The sequence below is a fragment of the Myotis daubentonii genome, chromosome 15 (assembly GCF_963259705.1).
Source record: "Myotis daubentonii chromosome 15, mMyoDau2.1, whole genome shotgun sequence".
In the NCBI taxonomy this organism is placed as follows: Eukaryota; Metazoa; Chordata; class Mammalia; order Chiroptera; family Vespertilionidae; genus Myotis; species Myotis daubentonii.
Window position 1 is genome coordinate 52,957,788 of NC_081854.1, and position 17,713 is coordinate 52,975,500.

General features: G+C 52.2%; 1 protein-coding gene across 1 annotated transcript in view; it reads right to left on the minus strand.

Moving 5' to 3' along the window:
* NLRC5 (NLR family CARD domain containing 5) overlaps positions 1 to 17,713 on the minus strand; it is an 82,592-nt gene that overhangs the window by 47,530 nt on the left and 17,349 nt on the right. Inside the window, exons 2-6 of the mRNA XM_059665450.1 lie at positions 5,062 to 5,310; positions 3,013 to 3,130; positions 1,498 to 1,804; positions 713 to 772; positions 26 to 94 (exon numbers count right to left, since the gene is read on the minus strand). Coding sequence (XP_059521433.1) covers positions 26 to 94; positions 713 to 772; positions 1,498 to 1,792 — 424 coding nt within the window. The 5' untranslated portion in view covers positions 1,793 to 1,804; positions 3,013 to 3,130; positions 5,062 to 5,310. The remainder of the gene's footprint in view (positions 1 to 25; positions 95 to 712; positions 773 to 1,497; positions 1,805 to 3,012; positions 3,131 to 5,061; positions 5,311 to 17,713) is intronic.

Genomic DNA, 17,713 nt, shown 5'->3' on the forward strand with positions numbered 1-17,713 from the left:
GGTCCCTCCCCGCCTTGGCACCCACCGAGCTGCTGCCTCCTGAGCTGCTTCCGGCGGGGTGAGGACCCGCAGCTCTGACGAGGCCGCTTGAGGCCTGGAAAAAATGAAGGAAAGCGTAAGGGGTGAGGTTTCGGGGCCTAGGAGGTAGGTACCCAGTACTGAGGGGCGCTCCGTTCCACAAAGAGGAGGCAGGCAGACAAGTGGACCCACACTCAGGGTTTGAGTGAAGGCAGCTCAGTGATGAGGGCCAGGAGGGACCAGGGACCGGGACAAACAGTCTGGCTTTGTGGGGGAGCTGGGATGATGGGTTGGATGTTTCCTGTCAGAGCTTGATGTTTCTGCCATGCACACCTCTAAGTAAAGAGTCCACACATCTACAGAAATAATGGTTCCGAACCCACTGTGAACATCGTACTCTGTGGTGAAAGACCGAAAGCTTTTCCTCTAAGATCAGGAGCAAGACAAGGATGCCCGCTTTCACCAACTCTATTCAGCACAGTCCTGGAACTGCTAGCCAGAGCAAGGAGGCAAGAAAAACAAATAGAAGGCATCCAGCTTGGAAAGGGGCGGGGGACATGTGCAGGTGCATCAGGGCCAGAGGAGGATGGTTTATGGGAAATGGCTGGGACCAGCCAGCAGCCTCCTCTGGGTTTGACGTGGGAACTGAGCATGCTCACCACCCCCCCTCCTGCTCCCCAACCCCAGGCCTCACCGAGGTGGAGCAGAGGTTCAGGTTGGCTTTCTGCACCCGTTTCCAAAGGACCGGGAAACCCTGAGAGAGAGGGGGGAGAGTATAATACACATGGGATGTGCTGGGACCAGCTCTGATGTCTGCCTCAGGGATCACCCCAAAGGGTGAGGCCCCAGCGAGGGAGAAATCAAGTTTACACTCAGCGATCTGTGGAGGGCACAGCTTGGTGATGAGCCGAGAAGGCAGCCGGGGACAGAAATGTGTGTGTATATGTAGGTTTGTGCGCGGCCGGGTATGTGTGCGCACATGTGTGTATGCATGCATGCACGCGTGTGCATGTGTTTGTGCACACGGTGAGCCCCCTGCATTTCCTGCACGCTGCCTTGTGGTGGAGGCATGGCGTGAGTCCTCCCCGTCTCCCCACAGCGCTGTAAAAGCAGAAGGTGCCCGAGAAATGCCCGCGGACCTGAACAGGTTCAATCTGCAACCAGCAGTACAGCTCAGAGGGCTCTCCCTGCGCCTGCTTCTGACCTCGTTGCAAGAAGCACGCTCTGGGGCATTATGGGCTATTTGGCATTTCCTGGCTGCAAGGAGTCACCTATTCTTTCTCTCCCGGCACCCCGCCTCCCTGGACAACTGGGATGGTACAAGGTGGAAGGTCCCCAGCTGATGTGGAGGCAGTAGGGAATTTGCTCTAGGAAGTGTCCAGAAACATGGAATCCTGTTCCTGGCTTGAGTCAATTGTGTGACTCAAGTGGGGCCCTGTCTTCCCCGAGCCCCTCTGCACCCCTCGTGCACGCCCTTACCGTCTCCATGGCCCCACGTGCTCAGCAGCTGCACCTCCAGCTCCAGGGGCACCTCCAGCTCCATGCACACACAGTGGATGAAGGCCTGCCAGGTGGCCAGGCCTTGGGTGTGCAGCTCCCTGAGTTGTAGGAGGACCCTCTGTGTGGGGTCTGGGTCCTCGTTCCTGGAGCCCAGGTCTATGCTGGGGAGGAAGAACTTCACCTTGGCACTCAGCCATTCTGGGTCATTGCTGAGCAGACTCACGAGCCAACCCCACTGGTTCTTGGTGCCCAGCCGGAAGCTAATGGGGTCCATGAGGAGCTGGCCCTGCAGGGACAGGGTAGGCAGGTGAGCTGGGGGATAGGTGAGCTGGGGGACAGGTGAGCTGGGGGACAGGTGAGCTGTGGGGACAGGTGAGCTGGGGAACAAGTGAGCTGTGGGACAGGTGAGCTGTGGGGACAGGTGAGCTGGGGATAGGTGAGCTGTGGGGACAGGTGAGCTGGGGGGATAGATGAGCTGGGGGAGCAGGTGAGCTAGGGCCAGGTGAGCTAGGGAGCAGGTGAGCTTGGGGACAGATGAGCTGGGGGCCAGGTGAGCTGGGGAGCAGGTGAGCTTGGGGACAGTTGAGCTGGGGGCTAGGTGAGCTGGGGGGGACAGGTGAACTGGGAGATAGGTGAGCAAAGGGATAAGGCAGCTGGGGGAAGCCAACTGTGCCTGTGTCCTGGCTCTGAAATGGTCTAGTAGCTAGGCTCTAGTTCATTCCCTGCAGATGGTTTACTCATATGTTCCCATGGACCCCTTTGTGAGGCTCTCTGTCTGAGTTGAGCACTTGTCTCCCAAAATTTGTTCTCCCCTCTTCCTCAGTACCAGAACCCCTGAAGATTCCCTGGTCATCTGGAACAGACTCTACTTCCAGCCTCCCTTGCAGTTAGATGCAGCCATGCAATTAAGTGTTGGCCAAGGGGACGTAGGTAGAAGGTTGTGTATCCTTCTTTGCTGCTTCCTGTGGCTGGAATGATGATGTGATGACTGAGCCTTGGGCAGCCATATTGGGTCATGAGGTGGAAGCCCGCAGGGACTGGCAGTATCCAGGTCGTGGCTGCTGTTTTAGACTGGGCCCAGGAAAGAGGGCAATGTGGACAAAGGTCCCAGTTGATTCACAACAAGAACGAGGAGCAGGAAATAAACGTTTGTCCTCATAAGACACTGGGACTTGGTAGGCTGTTTGTTACGCAGCATAAACAAGCCCATCCTGGCTGATACACACTCACAACCGACCTTCAGCAAGTCCCTTCCCTCTCTGGGCCTCAGTTAGACCATCTATAAAATAGGCAGAGTAGAAGCTATCTTAGGCCCTTGCTGATTTTGTGTCCATTGATGTTCACTCTCATGAATGGTGGCTAAGTGTAGGTTTGCTGTTTTGGGGACAGGCCCAGTGGGGCCCATCTGGGTAGGGAGCAGTCCTGGCAGTGGGTGGGGGAGTGAAGGAGTGAACGGGAGGGACAGAGAGGAGGCAAAGGGGAAAGATCACTTACTTGGCTTCCTGGTTCATCATAGATGCTCTAGGGTGTCCGTGGAGACAGTCTCATGGGTACCGGGGCTGAGTCCTGTGCCTTGAGCTGGATTTGCTGGTTGTTTCCATAGGGCAGGCCTCTAAGGAGAGAGGAGACAGCGTGCTGCCCACAGTATCCCAGAATGCACAGGGAATGCTGTGGAGAAGGCACCAGCCCTTAGCCCTGCCCTTCGTCGGACCTGAAACAGTCCCCTCACCTTCGTGCACAGACCCTGCTCTTCTTGTCCCTGGACTGGCACTGCTCACCTCCCGGGGTCACCTCCTGCCACACCTGGCCCAGAGGAGGTGACCCCAACTCGGACATCCACCTCACAGTGACTCGGGGTGTCACAGTGAGCCCTTCAAACACGGCCGACTCACTACAGCCCACTTGTTGGGAGGAAAAATGGAATAATCCTCATCACAGATGCCAGCTGCCTTTCCCAATAAAATTCCAGAAAAGTCAGGATTTGCCATCTCTTTCTCATTACATCAGGAAGTAGTTTTATTTATTATTATTTTTTAATCCTCACCCAGGGATATTTTTCCATTGATTTTTAGAGAGAGTGGAAGAGAGAGGGAAAGACAGAGAGAAACACATCAGTTGATTGCCTCCTGCACGAGGCCCAACCAGGAACCGGGTCTGGGAGGAGCCGGAAACCAAGGTACGTGTCCTTGACCAGAATCATACCTGGGACCCTTTGGTCCCAAGGCCAATGCTCTATCCACTGAGCCAAACTGGAAGCAGTTCTAAACAATTGAGAGTTAACATTCTATTCAATAAGAAAGCCCAGAGGCATCGGTCACTCACGTCCTGGCACAAATGTGTACCGAATACAGCTGTAGGGATTTTGCTTGAGAAGTTGGAATGGACAAGAGAAAAGATGATGGAAAAGTAGGTGGAAGACAAAGAAAGGAGAAGGACCAGTCTGTGCACTGATCGTCTATCTAAGAAACGTGAGGAAGGTAACTACAAAGTCCCAGGACTTTAGATAAAGCCACATAAACGGGGCATGTTCCATTTAACAGAGGTCAGTACTGCGGTTAGAAATAAGGAGAAAAAAAAAAAACGATAGCCAGTTGCGCTCAGTGGTTAGAGCGTCAGCCCTCGGACTGAAGGGTTCCATTCCAGTCAAGGGCACCTACCTCGGTTGCAGACTCGATCTCCGGCCCCAGTCAGGGCATGTGCAGGAGACAGCCGATCAATGTGTCTCTCTCACGTAGGTGCTTCTCTCTGTCTCTCCCCCTCCCTTCCACTCTCTCTAAAAATCAATGGGGAAAATAGAAAGAAAAGAGGTACTGGGGGTACTAATGACATTTCTTTAAACAAAACTGTCAAATTCTAGCAGAAGAAGTGGAGAGAGGCAAGAGTGAATGGAGAGAAAGCCTTGCTTACCACCCCGTCTTGGGAGATCCGCTAGCCCCACACTCTGACTCCCCACGGCTCCCCCCCTCTGAAGTCTTGGAGGCTCTGCCCAGCTGAGGTTTGGGTAGGAACCTGAGCAACTGAGTTGTGTGGCAATGGAGTGGAAGATGGGGCACATGCCCACATTCCCCCAAGACTGACTGGCACCTCCCCTTCTCCTGACTCCCAGTGGCCCGTCCTGCTGAACCTGGGCTCCTGGCAGACTTTGGGACAGACTGACTTGTGTGGCTCTTTCCCTCGCACACCCCACTGGTGCAGAGCCCTCCCTTCACACGGCCAAATCTTGGTCTGCTTGGGCCTGATAAACCCTTCCGGCCTCCCCCTGATGACTCCCTGAGACCCTGCCCCACCACAAAGGTGTGCAAGCACCCAGCTAGACGTGGTGTCCCCGGCGACATGTGCCGAGCTCCCCCGGGACCCAGGCTGGTAAAAGCCGGCCTTGGTGCACAGCTTGGTTCCTTCCCACACACACCCAGGCCCAGCAGAGGCACCACACACTGTGGATCGCTTTGTGGCTCCAGACAGGTTGTCCAGGGCCAGTCACAGGTAGTGTCTGACCTTGGCCTGCACCAGAGTCCCTCCCAAGAGGCCCCAGAACCAACATACCCAGTGGTCAGCTTCAGACAACATTAGCTTCGCAGGGTCCAGTTAGCTTCGCAAACGGCATGTCCAATTGGAGGTGCGGCACCTCTGACGTCTCTTCCAGTGTCCCGCAGGGGCCCACTCCACCTTAGGGCTCCGAGGCTAGAACATAATTTAGGTCAAGATGTGACCTTGAGCCTGCCCACTACTCAGGTCCGGACTCTGTCTTCTACTGCCTCCGGGGCTGCTGATTATCTGGGGGAAAGGCTAGGTCTGTGAAGAGAGAGAGAGAGGGAGCGCTCTATTTCTACAGGTAGGATTTAAAACGAAATTTAAGCCCTGGCTGGTTTGGCTCAGTGGATAGAGCGTCAGCCCCCAGACTGAAGGGTCCCGGGTTCAATTCTGGTCAAGGGCACACACCTCGGTTGTAGGCTCGATCCCTGGCCCTGGTCGGGATGTGTGTGGGAGGCAACCAATCATTGTGTCTCTCTCACATGGATGTTTCTCTCTCTGTGTCTCTCCCCCTCCCTTCCACTCTCTCTAAAAATCAATGGAAAATATCCTTGGATGAGGATTAAGAAACAAAAAAGAGGTCATTAAAATAAATACATAAATAAATAAATAAATAAAATAAAAATAAAAATAAATTTAATGCAAGTCATAAGGACCCTCTGTTTCAGTAGATCTACACAATGGAATACAACAGGGGTGAGCCACAAAAACATCAAGCCCCAACGTATATTAGTAAGTAAATTCAAATTTCAAAAGCTGCACACGTGTATGTTTTAAATGTGTGTGTGTGTGTGTGTGTGTGTGTGTGTGCGCGCGCGTATGTGTCCTTGCATAAAGAGACCAGCTCTAGGGCTATGAGAGAAACGTGACAGGATTATCTAGGGAGGGGCCGGGGGACACAGGCCAAGGAGAGCCCTTTATACCATACTCTTGGACCACTTTATACCATTGGAGCTTTTTAAAAGGTGTGTTTTGATTTAAATATATATATATATATATATATATATATATATGGCCTGGCTGACATGACTCAGCAGTTGAACATTGACCTATGAACCAGGAGGTCATGGTTCGATTCCCAGTCAGGACACATGCCCGGGTTGCAGGCTGGATCCCCAGTGTGGGGTGTGTAGGAGGCAGCCGATCAATGATTCTCTCTCATCATTCATGGTTCTATCTCTCTCTCCCTCTCCCTTCCTCTCTGAAATCAATTTCATATATATATATTTACAGTAAAAACTAGAACAGACATTTCCTCAATATGTGAGGAAGAGAAATACACAATGATGAGTAAGCACAGAAATCACCAGCAATGCCCAAGAGAAATGGGAGTTCCCACACAACTCGAATAATACCTAAAACGGACTTCGAAAGGCAACAAATGAGGATAAATATCTGCATCAAGTATGACAGAGTCTGAAAATTCCAATAAAAAAAAGTAATTTCTACATCTTGAGGATATATTTTATTCTACTTTTTAGTTTAACGTTTTTATGTGTGTTCCAGGGACAAACCTACATTTTCACTAGAACTGAAGTCACACAAGTTGAACATATGTAATGAATATTTGCTAAGTGCCCGGGTTAGACCTTCTATTTTAATTCTCACAACTACTACTCTTGGATGCCTCGTATGCATTTTAATTTTTTCTGGGTCCACCCGACTGGTGTGGCTCAGTGGTTGAGCTTCAGCCAATGAACCAGGAGATCAAGGTCCAATTCCCAGCTGGGCACAATCCCTAGTGGGGGGCGGTGGTGCAGAAGGCAGCCGATTCATGATTCTCTCTCCTCATTGATGTTTCTATCTCTCTCTTCCTTTCCCTTCCTCTCTGAAATAAATAAAAATATTCTATTCCACGAACATTTAAAAATATATTCTTTTTTAATAAAGAGGGATTTTTGTCTCTCAAAGTATACCAAAATAAAGTTTAGATGGGGGCCAGATATAATGTAAAAAGTTAAACCATGAAAGTATTACAAGACTATAGATAATCACTTTAGAACACATAAAGCTGTATCTTTCATTTTTTGCATGTTTCCTGCATTATATTTCACAACTGAAAAGTTAAAATTCTTTTAAATGCTGAAAAAGGACGAGCGAAAAAGTCTTAAAAATAATGCAGAGTAGAGAGGACCTAGCCAGGCAAGACACAGAACTCAGAGATCACAAAGAAAAACCGCATGAAACCGACCAGATATAAGTCAGCATTGTCGCAGTGACAAAGAACACCACACACAAAGTGAAAAGACAGACGACAGGCTGGAAAATAACATCTGCTAGTTATGTCACAAAGGCGTAATGTTTTAATATCTCAAGACGGACTACAAAGCAATAAGGAAAAAAGTAACAACCTGAGCAAAGAGCACGGACCGTTTACCAAAAAGGAAATACAAATCACTCTTCAAAATGTGAAAAGGTATTCAACCTCATAGGAAATACACATTAAAACTAAAAAAGGTATAGGATTTTCAGCCCATGGGCTGGCGAGGATACTCCATGGCAAGGTTGTGAATTAACTGGCATTTTGAGGCATTGCTGTAGGAGTGTGAACAGATACAACCTTTACCTTCCAACAGATGCCACATAACCACACCTAGCAATTCCATGCCCAGGTATTTAGCCCATGGCTATTTTCGTAATTCGAATAGTCACGTTTTCTCAAGTATACTTAATGTGGCCTTAGTTATAGTGGGAAAAGACTGGAAAAAACCTACCTAAATGGCCATTAATTGTGGTGCATTTATACACTGAAAGCCTATGCAGCCCGTGAAAAGCAAACAGCAGAACTAAGTGGAATGATGTGGATTGATGTCCGAGATATATTTTTTAAAAAAAGAACCAGGGCAGAGCAGCGTCTACAGCAGTGATGGCGAACCTTTTGAGCTCGGCATGTCAGCATTTTGAAAAACCCTAACTTAACTCTGGTGCCGTGTCACATATAGAAATTTTTTGATCTTTGCAACCAGAGTAAAACAAAGACTTATATTTTTGATATTTATTTTATATATTTAAATGCCATTTAACAAAGAAAAATCAACCAAAAAAATGAGTTCGCGTGTCACCTCTGACACGCGTGTCATAGGTTCGCCATCACTGGTCTAGAGTAAGCTGCATTTGTGTAAGAAAAAAATAACTGTGTGTGTTTCTAAATACATGATGATTTCTGAAAGAAACATAAAAGCAATTATCCCTGGGGAGAGGAAGCTTTAGTATTTAAAAAAAAATTTTTTTTAATTGATTTCAGAGAGGAAGGGAGAGGGAGAGATAGAAACATCAATGATGAGAGAGTCATGGATCAGCGCCTCCTGCACGCCCCACACTGGGGATCAATCCAGAAACCTGGGCATGTGCCCTGACCGGGAATTAAACCGTGGCCTCCTGGTTCATAGGTTGACACTCAACCACTGAGCCACACCGGCTGGGCAAAGCTTTAGAATTTCGTACTGTGTGCATGTGTTATCTGATCAAATTCATTTTAAAATCGCATATGTCTATTGCCTTCCCTTTACTGGTTGTCATGCTCATCTCCCGTGTTCGTAGTTATTTGGGCCGGGGTATCCATCAAAGAACAAGAAAAACATTTCTGATCACTGTGCTTTCTCCACCCGTGGCCAGCAGTTTCTTATTTATACGTGAATGTGGAGGTTCGTCTTACTCAAATGTATACATTTTTATGAAAAAACAAGAGTGCAGAGCTGCTGCCGACGGAACAAAGAAAATAAAACCTAATGAACCTCAAGCCTTCATCTTTGCATTTCAGCACAGGGTCCCCTGGCCTTCGGTCCCAAGGGTTACCTCTAACAATCACCAGTGCATCCGTGGGTGCTCAGACAGGGGCTCAGGAGGGGCCCAGGGTCACTCAGCCGCGCCCACAGGGAGCCCGGCGTGCGGATCTGCAGGCCAGTGGTCTGGCCACCCCAGGTCCCGGCTGCAGAGGGCAGAGGGCAGAGGGCAGGGGCGGGCCTGGAGGCCTGGTCGGGCTGCCGGTCTCACTGAGGGGTCTCTATGGGGGCGTCACTCCACCCGGGCTTCAACTTGACAGCAGACAACGCCCTCCACTGCCCCCATGGCTATGCTCCTGGAGCCTCCTTCCTGCTATCCCAGAAGTCCTTGCAGGTAGAGGTTAGAGGAGGGAGTGAACTCGGGCCAGTTCCCTCACTGCCGCCCCAGGGCGTTGGTGCTGGCTGCTCCCTTCTGCTGGAGAGCCCCACCTCCAGTCCACACACATGCCTATGCTCACCCCGCACACATGCAGGCATGCAAGCACACATGCACATGCAAGCACACATGCATATATGCACGCACACAAGGACACATGCACATGTGCATGCACACATACACACACATCTGGCCCGAGTTATCGCTCAGACTCCACTCTGGTCTCGCCTTTTTTCTCTCTCAACCTCCTCTCGGCTTCCCCCCGCCTCCAAGGGCAAGTCGCGCCTTGTCCTATGACTTCCACAAGCAGGTGTCCAAGAAAGGCTCAAAGGTCGCATGTCAGATTGATCCCTGCCCTCTGGTTCCAGGCCCCCGCTGGCCCGCACACACCCTGACAACACGCACAGCCCCACCTCCGGGCCTCTTTCCCAACACCCCGCCTTGCACATCCTCTTCCTCTACCTCGAGTGCCCTTCCCTTTTTTCCACCTTGCAAACCCCTCCTTCTCCCTCCAGACCCCGCCCCTTCTCCCTTCTCAGGGAGGTCTTCCTGGCTGCCTCCCCTACCAAGCCAGGCCCGCCACTGGGCTGCCCTCCTTAGCGCTCCCTCCTTCCCTTCCACGCCAGGTCCTGCCACCCTGCGCGGCCATTCCCTCTCGGCGGGCAGCTTCCCCCTCCGCGGGCTGGGGGCACCGCGAGGGCAGGGGCGGCATCTGATTCTGGATCAGAGCAAACACCTTGGCCCCAGGGCCCTGGCTCTGAGTCTCTCCCAGTTACCGTTGTGGGACTTTGATCAGGTTACTTCATCTCTTGGCACCTCAGTGGCCTCATCTGTGGAATGGGGATGCTCTGGGTGAGGCTTCTAGAAGCAGAGCCCAAGACAAGTGTCTATAAAAGTGACTTACTGAGGAGTAAGGGAGGCAGAACAGGGTGGAGAGAGAAGCTACACAAGAATGTGGTTTCAGGAACGGCTGCTTCCAGCCTGCCCCGTGCGTGCGGGGGGAGCTCTGGAGTGTGAGCCACGGGACTCTCCACCCAAGACCCTCTAGGGCAGCGGTTCTCAACCTGTGGGTCGCGACCCCTTTGGAGGTCGAACGGCCCTTTCACAGGGGTCACCTAAGACCATCCTGCATATCAGATATTTACATGACAATTCATAACAGTACCAACATCACAGTGATGAAGTAGCCACGAAAACAATTTTATGGTTGGGTCACAACATGAGGAACTGCATTTAAAGGGCCAGAAGGTTGAGGACCACTAGGGTTTCCAGATGCACCCTTCTCAGGGTTCCCTAGAGCCCCAGGTGGCCAGGTATTGGCCTATCTCACCCCCAGAGTCTGTCCTGCCAAGCAGCAGGGGACTGGCCCATTACACCCATATCTGCCAATCTGCCAGTCACTGGCTATGGGTGTTGCCCTGTGGATGGGAGAGGGAGGGGTTACAGCCCAGGCATCTCTGCCAGAGACAGTCAGGAAAGGGCAGCCCACTGGGGAAAGGGTGCAGCCATTATGGTCAACACCCACGGGGGTGGGGTGCGGGGGAGGGATGGGTGGAGGGAGGGGCACTGCCGATTACGGGATCCAGCAGAGGCGAGAGGGGGCAGGCCTAGTGCCTGCTATGCGGGTACTAATCGTCTCTAGCTGGCAAGGTTGCTGGGAGATAAGGAGGCAAAACCGCTCATGGCCCTGGCACATGAGGAAGGATCAATACCCCTTAGCTATCATTACCAGAGGCATTCTTGTTTCCAAAGAAGCCCATCCCCCACGCAGGGTAGGAGGAAGGAAGGGAGGGATGGAGGGGAGGATATGACTGGACTCACAGACTCCTGGCCATTGTTCCTTTGGCTCTTTCCTCTTCCTGACTCCCCAGGCTTGGATTAAGGGGGAGCCCCCACAAGGCTGTGTGGTGAGGACAGACAGCTGCTAGCAGGCCCCAGGTTTGTGGGGACCCGTGTCCTTCCTACAAGGGGTGCATCACCTGCCTTACCTGTTCTGGGTAAGGGTCTCGGGGGGTGTGTGTCAGGCCGAGGAGAAGGGCCGTGGGAGGCTGGAAGCCTGGTCCCCACGGCAGACCCCGAATTCAGCCCCTGGCTCCTGGGCCAGGGTGACAGAAGGGAGGACAGAAGAGGGCATCGGAGGACGGGCACTGGGAGGAGAGGGGCAGAGTAAGGAGCCGTGAGGGCTGACCTCAGGGTCAGGAAGTGTGTGGTTGGTTGGTGGGGATGATAAGAAGGCACCCAGGCCATGGCAGCCGCGATAAACACTTGGACAGAAATATCTCGGAAGATGAGTTAGTGCCATCGACGTTGGTTTCTAGGGGCCAAGTGAGCAGGCCAGGCCTGGGGACCGGGGCGGGACCAGCGCCCACAGAGGCCCTGCCGTCCTCTCCGAATCCCCGCCGAGTCCCCCGTGCCAAGCCCTCCAGGGCCCCCATGGAGAAGCCAAGGCTCTGCCTCTCTGAGGCTCTCGAACTAGGGCAGTGATGGCGAACCTAGGACACGCATGTCAGAGGTGACACGCGAACTCATTTTTTTGGTTGATTTTTCTTTGTTAAATGGCATTTAAAAGGGGACTGTCTAGGGTGGGGGGATAAAATGGATACATATGTAATACCCTTTGTAATACTTTAAGCAATAAAAAAATAAATAAATAAATAAATGGCATTTAAATGTATAAAGTAAATATCAAAAATATAAGTCTTTGTTTTACTATGGTTGCAAAGATCAAAAAATTTCTACATGTGACACGGCACCAGAGTTCAGTTAGGGTTTTTCCAAATGCTGACACGCCGGGCTCAAAAGGTTCGCCGTCACTGAGGGCCTGAGGCTGGGAAGGGGACAGGTGGAAGCGTCCGACAGCGGGGGCCATGCCAGGTCCGTTTTACAGATGGGGACGCTGCGGCCCTGCGAGGGAAGACCTTCCTGGCATTCTCAGCAAATCAGCAGCAAAGGCAGGGCCAGACTGACCCAGCGGCCTCTTTCTGGGAGGCCGCCGCAGCCCCAGAAGTCACCCTCCGTTCATGGGCCCTCGGGGCGCACCTTCAGGCAACTGTGGGCGGCCATCGCCTCCCTCGCCCACCGGGGCTGACAGAGCAGGCGGGGGTGGGGGGGTGGGGGGGGGACAGCGCGTTTCCATGGGGGGCGGCGACCGGATGAACCGTCATCTTTCCTGTCCCTCACAACGACAGGGTCCTGCCGGCCACAGGAGCTGCGTGGTCACAGGGCTTTACCGACGCAGACGCGGAGGCTCCCCGCAGCCAGGGCACCTGCCCGCGTCCCCAGCCGCCAGTCACAGAGCTGGGAGTGGGACAAACATCTCCTCACCTCGAAGGCGTCTGGGGGTGGAAGGCGCTCCGAACAGAGAGCCCTCTGGGCCTCAGGCCTGGGCCCGGGTGGCCCCTGTCCCAAGTCCAACAAGGCCTTTTCTTCTTGTCACGGGGACCTGGGAGTCGGGGTCCCAGCCTCCCCCCCCCCCCTTCCCTGCTGGGAAGGCTGGCCTTTCTACCAAAGGATCCTCTAGGTTAGTGGTTCTCAACCTTGGCTGCACACTAGAATCACCTGGGAATCTTTTTAAAATCCTGATTTCTGGGCCTCCTCCTCCGGAAATTCTGTTTCTTTGCTATGGGCCGGGGCCACAATGTTAGTCACAAAGAAACAGAATTTCCGGAGGATGAGGCCCGGACATCAGGATTTTAAAAAGATCCCCAGGTGATTCTAATGTGCAGCCAAGGTGAGAACCACCGTTCTAGAGTTTCCAGACTCAGCCTCCTCTGGGTCCCCGGAGCCCTGGGGCCAGCCCTTGCCTGACTGGGTCAGCAGGTGGCCAGACAGTGGCCTTGTGTCCCCGGCTCAGGCCTGGCAGCTTGGGCCCAGCACCCACAGGAAGGACTGGTGAGTTCTCCACCGTGAGGCTCCCTGGGCCTGCCTGGCCCTCCTTCCCAAGCTCCTCTGCACATTACAACCATCCGGGGTCTTGAGAAAATGCCAATAGGTCCTCCCCTGACCAATCACAGCCCCACCGCTGAGCGTGGAACACAGGTGTCCACCCTTCTGGAAGCTCCCACGTGATCGCGAGACCGGGGCTCCACCTCTCCACGCCCTGGGGGTGGGGTGGGGGTGGGTTGAGGGAGGCTGGCTCCGCGTTCCCTGCCCCCGGAGCCCTGCCTCTCCGCAAACCAGGGCCCAGGGATTCTCAGCGTCAGGGGGCCTGGCCTTCTGGTCATTGATTTTTCTCTTCTTTCACTTAAAAAAAAAAAATGTGTTCGTGTTCAACCACACGTGTAATATGTGACGAAATTCCCTTAGCGAAAAGCTAAACACCTGCACATATCACATTAAAGATCTACATCACTCAGCCCGGCCGGCGTGGCTCAGCGGTGGAGCCTCAACCTATGAGCCAGGAGGTCCCAGTTCGATTCCCGGTCAGGGCACATGCCCGGGTTGCAGGTTCCATCCCCAGGGTGGTTCATGCAGGAGGCAGCCGACCCATGATTCTCTCTCATCATTGATGTTCCTGTCTCTCTCTCTCCCTCTCCCTTCCTCTCTGAAATCAATTAAAAAAAATTTTTTTTAAATCTCCATTACTCACTGTGGCCATATTTAGATGAGACCCTGGGGACTCTCCATGACGAACCCTCGCCCTGACTAACCCTTCAAACTGAGTTTGAAGTCCACCTCCGCCCCTGGCCGGTTCCTTGGCACCCTGTGCCCCATCCCGTGGCTCTGCCAAGTCCTCAAGGCCCAGGCTCAGCACAGCCACCCAACCGAAAATGAAGCTCGGGGCTGGAAATCCCCTCTTTACCTCCCACACAGTTGAACAGCGAGTTGACGAGGATCCCAGATCTTGGGTTCGTTTTCAAGTTTAAGGGGGCAGACGGGGGTGGGGGATGGAAGTAGCCTTGAGATCTAAAGGGGAGACCTTGGACCCTGAATTCAGACTCACCGCCTGGAAATGGGTCTGCCCACCTCGGAGGGCCAATTAGCCCGGACTTTGAACACTTAAAGGGCATCCACGCTTTGACCTCACAAACGAACCGCTCGACAGAGAGCCCAGGGAGAGCCACACGGAGCACTGGACCAGGCGATCCTGTCGCCGTCCTTGAACAATCCCTAGACCAACAGTGCTTGGTGGAACCACACGGCTGTTATGGGCGTGGAGGCCATCGACTGTGTTAGCACAGCTGGCTCCTCAGGACATGCTGCTGACTGAACAAGCCACGCGGTGTCATGATCTGCACAGTATGACATCATGTGCCTTAAAAATACACATAAACTAGAACCCAGGTCTATCATAACCTGTTTTTATAGCTTAGAGGTTAAGAGCATGAGTTTGGGAGCGAGGCTGTCTAGGTTTGGGATGAATCTTTCCACCCTTTACAGGCTGTGTGGCGTCAGGCAAGTCGTGTAGCCTCTCTGGGCCTCAATAGTCTCATCTGTAAAATGGGGATAAAGCCAGCACCTACCTCCCATGGTGGTTGTGGGATTTAAATGAGTTGCTACAGGTAAAGTGTTCAACACAGGGCCTGGCAGTTAGAAGGCCCAATGCAAGTATGATTTTTATTACGGGAAGGCTTAAAGTTCCCGGAAGGCAACATACCAAACCGGTTACCTGAAACTGGGAAAGGACCGACCGGGGGCGGGAGCAGCGAGTAACATTACATATAAGGTGTTCAGCTTTTTGCAAAGGGGATTTAGTCATGTATCACTTGTGTGGTTTAAAATGAATACTCTTTTTTTTGTTTATGTGAAAGAAGACAGAAGATCAATGACCAGAAGGCTGGGCCCTGTGAAGTCGAGAAGAGGAATTTTGCTTCTGGGGTGGATCCCCTGAACCAATCCTATGGCAGCCGACAGTGCCCAGACACATAAAACATGGACAGGAGGTCACAGTTCGATTCCCGGTCAAGATACATGCCTGGGTTGCAGCCAATCAATGAATCTCTCTCGTCATTGGTGTTTCTCTCTCTCTCTCTCCCTCCCTTCCTCTCTGAAATCAATAAAAGTGTGTTTTTTTAAATGTTAAAACCTAACTGAATCCAGAGGCCCCTTTCTGTCCTACTGCCAGCAAATGGTCTTCTTTCCAAACGAAATGATCATCCCCATGGAGGCTTATTATATTTCTGCTTATAAGCTATCACCCTGGCGCCTCTGGATACTTCTAACCATTGCAGAGACATATAACCTAAAGGCTTCACAGTCACACCCTTTAGGGAGAGGTGTATAATTTCCAAACTTCGTACCCATGTCTGAGAATATTTTCGCCTGATCTGAGCAGCAGGGTATCATTACCTCAAAATTTTTCTAGAAGTCACTTCGCCTTTCAGGTTACTGTCTACAGTACCGTCCACCGCGAATGGAAAGTCACTCCAAAAAGAAACCCCAAGAAAACAAAACCAAAGCGATGCTGCTGAGCTGGAACCAGGTATTGCTGCCTCCCGGGACTCGGACTGGGAGCCTGGCTCCCACGGCTGAAACCGAGATCAAGAGCGAGCGAGGCACCCTGGCCGGTTTAGCTCAGTGGCTAGAGCGTCAGCCTGCGGACTGAAGGGTCCCAGGTTTGATTCCGGTCTGGTTACAGGCTCAATCCCTGGCCCTGGTCGGGGTTCGTGTGGGAGGCAACCAATCGATGTGTCTCTCTCACATCGACGTTTCTCTCTCTGTCTCTCTCCCGCCCTTCCACTCTCTCTAAAAAATCAATGGGAAAATATCCTCGGGTGAGGATTAACGAGGGGAAAAAAAAAAGTGTGTGTGAAGCGTTGCAGACATTAGCACTTTCTCCTTGACTAACCAGGGCGGTGACACAGAACTGAAAGAGACAACGGACTTATTCTATGACTCAATTTAAGCGGCCGCTCTGGCCACAGGACTCCCAAGAAACACACAAAATAGCAATCTATGTCGTCAAACAAGACGCCACAGAGATGCCGACTGCCTCTGAGTACCAGTTCCCCACGGTCTGAATGCTCCCTCCATTTCACCGCAGAGAGAGAAGGCATTGCCGAGGCCAGGGGCTGATGGGGGCCCGGAGTCTGGTGCTGGTCCAGGCTCCACCCCTTCCCCCAGGAGGTGGACGATGGGGAATCAGGATGCTTCCCAGCTGCCTGCAGCCTCCACATCTGGCCAGTCTCCTAAGCGATTAACTGAACGACATGGTCCCAAACACCTTATAAAAGTAAATGTCCAGGAGAGGATTCTGGGAAGACGGAGGAGCAGAAAGTACCTGTCATCTACCTCCCCACGTGGACAATGATGTCACGGGCAGAATCGCCCTGGTACAGCTGTTTTGGAACCCGGAGTCTGGTGACATTGCAATGCCCGGGGGAAGGCTGGGCTGCACGCTGTGACTAATTCCAGTTCTTAGTACAGTAGCAGCTGCCCACCCCCTCAGCCGCGTGTCGGGGGGGCTGTGCGCGTGTTCCCAGAGCGGCTTGCACCCAGCTTGGAGGAGCCAGGGCGGGTCAAGATATTGGAGCCTTGTGCTAGCTGCCTCGGATCCATCTCAGAGGCGCAGGCAACGAGGCAGGAGGTCACCGCTGTCACCTCTCCCTCCATTGTTGCAAGCGCCTCCCCCTTGAGCTACAGTGACTTCCAGGAAATTACGAAGCCCCGTGCCTGTCCCGCTCCCCGCTTCACTCCCCCTTCACTTTCAGGAGCCAGACAGTAAAGAGAGGACACTCAAAAACAACTGCGCCTCCGGGGAAAACGAGAAAGTGGCTGCACACGGGAGACACTCCAGAGATTTAAAGACAAAAACCAGTTGACTTTGTGCCCTAGGAGGACTGCGAGAGATCAAGATGGTTCCTGGGCCATTGCGCTCCACGGAGAGAATGTCTGATGCCCAGGAGGCGGAGAAAGAATCACTGGACAGCCCTGTCCGGTTTGGCTCAATGGACAGAGCGTTGGCCCGTGGACTGAAGGGTCCAGGGTTCAACTCCAGTCAAGGGCACATGACCGGGTTGTGGGCTCGATCCCCACTAGGGGGCGTGCAGGAGGCAGCCAATCAATGGTTCTCTCTCATCATTTCAATCTCCCTTCCTCTCTCTGAAATCAATAAAAATATATTTTTTAAAAAAAGAATCACTAGACAGCAGATGAACGGATGCTACGAAGGCAAATCGAGGGACTTCAGCTTTTATCTGATTAAGCCCTTTTCCTGAATTCCAAACCCTTACCTACTTTTCTTCAGAATTCCAAACTCTTTATCTACACGTTTCTTCTCCTTATAAAAATGGTCAGTTGAGAGGAGATGAGATCTTTAGGGTACATAACCCACCATTTTTTCAGATCTCTGCCATCTGAATAAAGCGTCTATAATTCAATCCTTGTCTGTACTTATTGATTCTGGTAGTGACAGGTAGCACGAATGCCAGCATTTCCGGTTTCAGTATGTTTCTTGAACATACTGAAAAGAAAAGCATGGAAAACAGATATTCCATGCAAATAACAACCAAAAGAAAACAGGGGTGTCTATACTAATATCAGACAAAACACAGTGTACCTCAAAAAG